General features: G+C 54.6%; 1 protein-coding gene across 1 annotated transcript in view; it reads left to right on the plus strand.

Moving 5' to 3' along the window:
• Window positions 1-988: 988 nt before the first annotated feature.
• Window positions 989-5,765, plus strand: part of LOC103804497 (genetic suppressor element 1-like) — a gene marked incomplete at its 3' end in the record, with an annotated part of 8,647 nt that continues 3,870 nt past the window's right edge. The window contains 2 exon segments of the mRNA XM_009077110.1: window positions 989-1,205; window positions 5,102-5,301. Coding sequence (XP_009075358.1) covers window positions 989-1,205; window positions 5,102-5,301 — 417 coding nt within the window.

The raw sequence follows: 5,765 nt of genomic DNA on the forward strand, positions 1-5,765 counted from the left end.
GTCTATTTTAAGGGCCCTGACATCAGCAGTTGCTGTTTTGGGAGGTGGAGAGCCCTGGAGTGACTGGTGTGACAGCTGGAGGGGCATGGGGTGGGCTGCACCCTGCTGCTCAGCACACAGACCCCCACCTTTGGGGGTCACTCTGCCCTATAGCACCTTGGTACTTTGGGGTGCAGTGATGGGGATTGGGGGGGCTGTGGTGAGGGTTTGAAGGTGTAATGTGGGGGAGTTGGGGTGTGGTGCTGAGCACAGAGGGATGGAATGATGGGCATTTAGGAGTGCAGTGCTGGGGATACAAGGATGCAGTATTGAATATTTAGGGGTGCAATGCTGGGGATCCAAGGATACAGTATTTAGGATCCAGAGATGCAACGATGGGATTTTGGGGATGCAGTGCTGGGGATTTGAGGATGTAATACTGAGGATCCAGAGATGCAATGATGTGGATTTGGGGGCGTTATGCTGAGATTCCAGAGGTGCAATGGTGTGGATTTGGGGGTGCAGTGCTGGAGATCTGGGAGTGTAATGCTGAGGATCCAGAAAAGCCATGCTGGGGATTTGGGGGTGCGGTGGCTGGTATTTGGGGGTGCAGTGGTGCCAATTGGGAGTGCAGCAGTGGTTTGGGTTTTGGCAGCACCACACAAGTCAGGGGGCTACTCCCCTCCCTATCACCTCCAGCAGGACACTGAAGTCCCTGTGTCCTCCAGAACACCCTCTCCTGTCCTGTGGTACTCTGCTGAGCCCGGCTGCTTCGATATCCAAAGGTTCCGTGGGACTGGGACACTGGTGTATGTGGGACATGCTTCCCACCCATTGCATGGGACATTCCCACGCCGTGCCTGAACTCGGGGTGCATTTTGGGGTGGGGTGGTGAACCAGAGGGATGTGGACAACCAGAGGGTTGTCCAGCTGCTTGTTGCATCTCCTGGGGGGATTTGATGATGCATCCCTGTGTCCATGTCTAACCCAGGCTCTCTCATTTGCAGGCATGAGCCATGAGCCGAAGTCGCCGTCCCTAGGAATGCTCTCCACCGCCACCCGCACCACCGCCACCGTCAGCCCCCTCACCCCGTCCCCCCTCAACGGCTCCATCGTCCCCAATGGCAGCCCTGCAGCCAGCAGCACTTTGTCCGTCCAGGCAGCACCTTCCTCCAGCTTCGCCGCCGCTCTTCGCAAGCTCGCCAAACAAGCCGAGGAGCCCCGAGGTGGGGACAGTGGTGGGGACGGGGGAGAGGTGACAAACACCAGAGTCTTTCCCCCTGCTGCCACCTGGGAGCCAGAGCAGGTGTTTTCTCACCATTTCCCAGCTAATGGCTTTCCCTGGTGGTGTGTCTCCAGGGGGTAGTTTAGATATTCAATTCAGCTGGAGTGATCCAAGTGCTGCATCGCTCGTTGTACCCTGGGACCAGCTCTGCTCCTTCCCACCATGTTTCACCTGAATGCTGTTTTCTCCAGAGGTTCCTCAAATTTGCTCCTTCTCCAGCTAAATTTCCTGCCTAAACAGTAGATTTGTGTCCCCATCTCTTGTCACTCACATCCTCCATCACAGCTTCCTCTGTGCCCAGGTGTGTGTGATGGGGTGTGAGCTGCTGCTGGAGCACCCCAAGGCCCTCAGTGCCACAGGGAGTGTGTCCCATGGGAATTGCCAGGGCTGTCCCACATGCAGGTGGGGAGGCAGCCAGTCCCCAGGCTGTGAAACATTTTGCCAGGAGACTGCTGGCATCACCAGTTTGGGAGGAAATAGTCGTTATCCCTGGTATTTGCATTGGTGGATGCTTCCTGTTGGATCGTTGCCCATTTTCAGGGGACTTTGGTCCCTGGAGAAGACCCAACCCCTTTGCAAGATGTTTTTTGACATGTCTTTTTTGGAAGACCCTTTTTAAAAGAACCTTTGGCAAGGCCCATTTGGGACAATGCTTTTTCGAAGATCCCTTTCATAAGCCTGTTTTTTGAAAACCCCTTATGGGAGCACCATCTACAAGACTCCTGCCAGCCCCAGCACAGTCATGACCTGAAGCATCAGCTGCTCCCAAGGAAGCATGTGGGGACACCAAGTCCCTGTGACACCAAAGGGACCAGGTCTTGGTGAAGCTTCATCCTTGCTGGGAGCTCCTGGTTCTCCTCAGATGCCCCCTCTGGAGCCCATTTGCTTCCTTTGGGGTGACTGACTGGGTTTGGGGGATTATTTTGCCTTTTCTTCCTGGATCATGCTCTCCCCATGCATCTCAGCCCATCCCAGGGGACATCAGCAGGTTTGGGTATCAGAGAGAAGCAGCCATATTCCCTTTGGATTTCTCCTTAATGCCTGCATAGTTTGTTTGCAAAAACCCTCATCCTTGCCCATGTGAGTGTTCCAAGTGGCTCATCCTGGAGGCTTTTAATTGGTGTAGGTTTGGATGCTTGTTGGGAAGGAGGTTTCTCTCCATGCCATGGTTTTTAGTGCCAGGAAATGAATTCCTTTGCTCCCAAATCCTCACCCACTTCCCACAATGGGAGATGCTCCACCATGTCAGATGGGGCGATGCCAACTGGGTCTACCCAGGATCACCAGGTTTTATCCAGCTTTATGAGCTCAGAGCCGTGCTGAGACATCCATAGGGATGTCCCAGTGCCCCACATCATCCCAAACTGCCAGGGATCATCCCAGCCAACCCCATCCCAGCAAAGCCCCTTGAAGCCTGGGGGCTCCTGTCTCTTGCCCTACCTCAGACTGTCCTCGGGATGGGTTTTATTCCACCCCCCTTCCCTTCTTTTTTTCCCGTGTTCTCCGTCAGGGTCTCAGCTGTTAATTACATTTGCCTGTCAGCCCAGGCTGCTAATCTGCTATCGCGGAGCGGGAAGCAGGAGGTCAGAAAACAAAGGTGACACCATCACACTGTGCCTCTTGTCATCTCCAATCCAGATTAGTTTCATTGACTAACTCCTGGCTGAATACCACCAGTTAATTATAACGATCACAAACCCTCCCGTTTAAAGCCACACAGCGAGAATTAAGGTTCTGAAGTAAGACTTTAGCTTCATTAATTGCTGGGCTCATTGTGATGGTATTGATTGTTAACGCTATCGCGTGGTGAGTAATGGCTTCCCAGCTCAGAGGGGATTAGGCTGCTAATTGTTGTTGGCCTTGCGCTGACAAGATAGACTTCAGTGGGTGTCAAATCCGTGTGGCGGCCTCCTTTGTCGGGGACAGCCTTTCTCCTTCCCCCAGCCTTGCAGCTCTTCAAATGAAAGCGATTCGGAGCGACTCGGGAATAATTAATAAGGGAGCGTGGCCAGCGGCGGGATGCGCCACTTGGCCTCTGATCCATCGTGCATCCTTCCCACTGAGCAGCCTTCCCACCCAGCATCCTTCCCAAGCATCCTTCCCACTGCCTGGGGATGCTCCTTTCCTCCCAGTGTTTCCCAGGCACAATGAGGGTGAGGGGGTGGAGGTGGGTTGTAGGGTCGCAGGGTGAGGAGCTGCTGGCACGTTTGGGGGAGCCAGCTGGTATGCTCATGGGGCAAGAAGCTTGCTTACACGCTTAGGAGAGCTGGCCTGCATGCTGGGAAGGAGAGGGGACACCTTGCAGGCTCAGGGGAGCCAAATAGCACATTCACAGGGCAAGGGTCTGACTTGCACACTTGAAAGGTGAAGAGACACCTTGTACACTCAGGGGAGCTGTTTTGCATGCTGGAAAGGTGAGGAGACATTTTGCACACTCAGGGAGACAACTTGTACTTTTGCAGGGTGAGGAACTGACTTGTACACTAAGGGGAGCCAAATTGCACACCTGAAAGGTGAGGGGACACCTTTCAGACTCAGAGGAGGCAACTTGTACATTTGAAAGGGGAAGGGACACCTTTTACACTCAGGGGAGCTGTTTTACATGCTGGAAAGGTGAGGAGACACTTTGCACACTCAGGGAGATAACCTGTACATTTGCAGGGTTAGGAACTGACTTGCACATTCAGGGGAGCCAAATTGTGCACTTGAAAGGGAAGGAGACATTGCACACTCAGGGAAGCCAGATTGCACACTTGCAGGGTGAGAACCTGACTTGCATGCTCAGGGAAGCTGGCTTGCAAGCTTGAAAGGTCAGGAGAGACCTTGCACACTCAGGGGAGCCAGTTTGCACACCTTGGAGAGTGGCAAGGAGCCAGCTTGCATGCTTGAGCTGGCTCACCACGTGAGAGGTGAGGAGACACCTTGCACACTTGGGGACACAAGGCCCCTCTTGGTGCCAGACTCACTGCCAGAACGGGGAGCATCACTGTCGCCTCTCCAGTGGCATCCTGCAGTGACCACAGGTCACCCACCCCTCGGTGGCCAGTAGCCAATCCCTGCTGGCATATTGGAATCCTTGCCCTGACCCAGACTCCAGGCTAGCAGGAGCAGGGTTTATGGGGCTGGAGCCCCTCAGGCTGCCCAGCTGGCTGTGAGGAGCAGGCAGTGTGCCACAGAGCACACACCAGGCACCGTGTGCCCTGGTTAATGTGGAATTTGTCTTTCTGCTCCAGCTCTGCTTTTCCCGCTTTCCACTTTAGCTCCACTTCTATCTTTCCATTGGAAATATGGCCAGCATCCCTCTGGGGTGGGGATAATTTCAAATACAGATGTATTATGCAAATAAGGCCAAAGCTTTGCTCAAGTCTTAGGGGGAGTCACTCCTTCATCCCAGCGCCTCCAGGTGCCCTGGCTCGTGTGTGGCAACTTTTGCAGCTTGATTTAAGAGTCTCTGGGTTGGCCTTGGGAATATGTGGTTGTTTGGGCTTCGTGTCTCATCAGTGTCACTCGTGCCAAGGAGCTTTGTGGGACTAGGGGAGTTGGAAGTCCTTATTAAGGAGCAAGAGGGTGTCTATCCCACTATGTGGAGTGAAGCCTTTTAGCACCAGAGGCAACCTCCCTTGGGACAGACCTCCCTGGGACCTTTGTGATGGGAAGATGGGAGTCCAATTTGAGGGGCTGGAGGGATGCTGACCGCCTTATGTGCATCCCATGCCCCATCCCTGGTCCCTGCAGTGTGACATCCCACAGGAATGGCTCCAGCTTATTTGCAGGGTTATTTCAGCTAGTTCACTGCTGCCTTTTCTCCACTTACTTTAATTTCTGATTCAATTTCAGGGTCCTCACTAAGCAGTGAGTCATCCCCAGTCTCCTCACCGGCCACCAACCACAGCTCCCCTGCCAGCACACCCAAGCGTGGCCCCATGGGCCCCATCATCGTGCCCCCAGGGGGGCACAGCGTGCCCAGCACACCCCCAGTTGTCACCATCGCCCCCACCAAGACAGTCAACGGGGTCTGGAGGAGCGAGGGCAGACAGGTATGGATGTGTTTGGGGGGTGCTTGACCCCCCACAAAGGATGGAGGGTGTGGGATGCTGTGCATGGCACTGATTGTGATCCATGCTGCTCTCAAGGGACCATGAGGCTGCTCCTCATTTTGTCCCTTCTCCTTGCTGCCATGTCCCTGAGCTGCTGTTGTCACCAGGGCTGCCATCGTCCCCTCACTGCCATCATCATCCCTGGGCTGCCATCCGGAGGGGAGCTCGAGGAAGAAGAAGGAGGGGGGAAAACAGCTAATTAAGAAGCATCGTTAGTGGTTCTCCTCTCCTCCGCATGCTACAAGCAGATTCCCGGGGGGATTATGCCACTTGGAAAGACTAATTAAACCACAAAGCGGAGAGGCGAGGGAAGGGGATGAGAAACGCCGAGGGCGGGGGAGGAAAATAAATGGAACGGCGATCCCTGGGCACTCAGAGGGGTGCGTGGGGTGTCCGGGTGCTCC

The sequence above is a fragment of the Acanthisitta chloris genome, unplaced genomic scaffold, assembly GCF_000695815.1.
Source record: "Acanthisitta chloris isolate BGI_N310 unplaced genomic scaffold, ASM69581v1 scaffold19126, whole genome shotgun sequence".
Classification (NCBI taxonomy): domain Eukaryota; kingdom Metazoa; phylum Chordata; class Aves; order Passeriformes; family Acanthisittidae; genus Acanthisitta; species Acanthisitta chloris.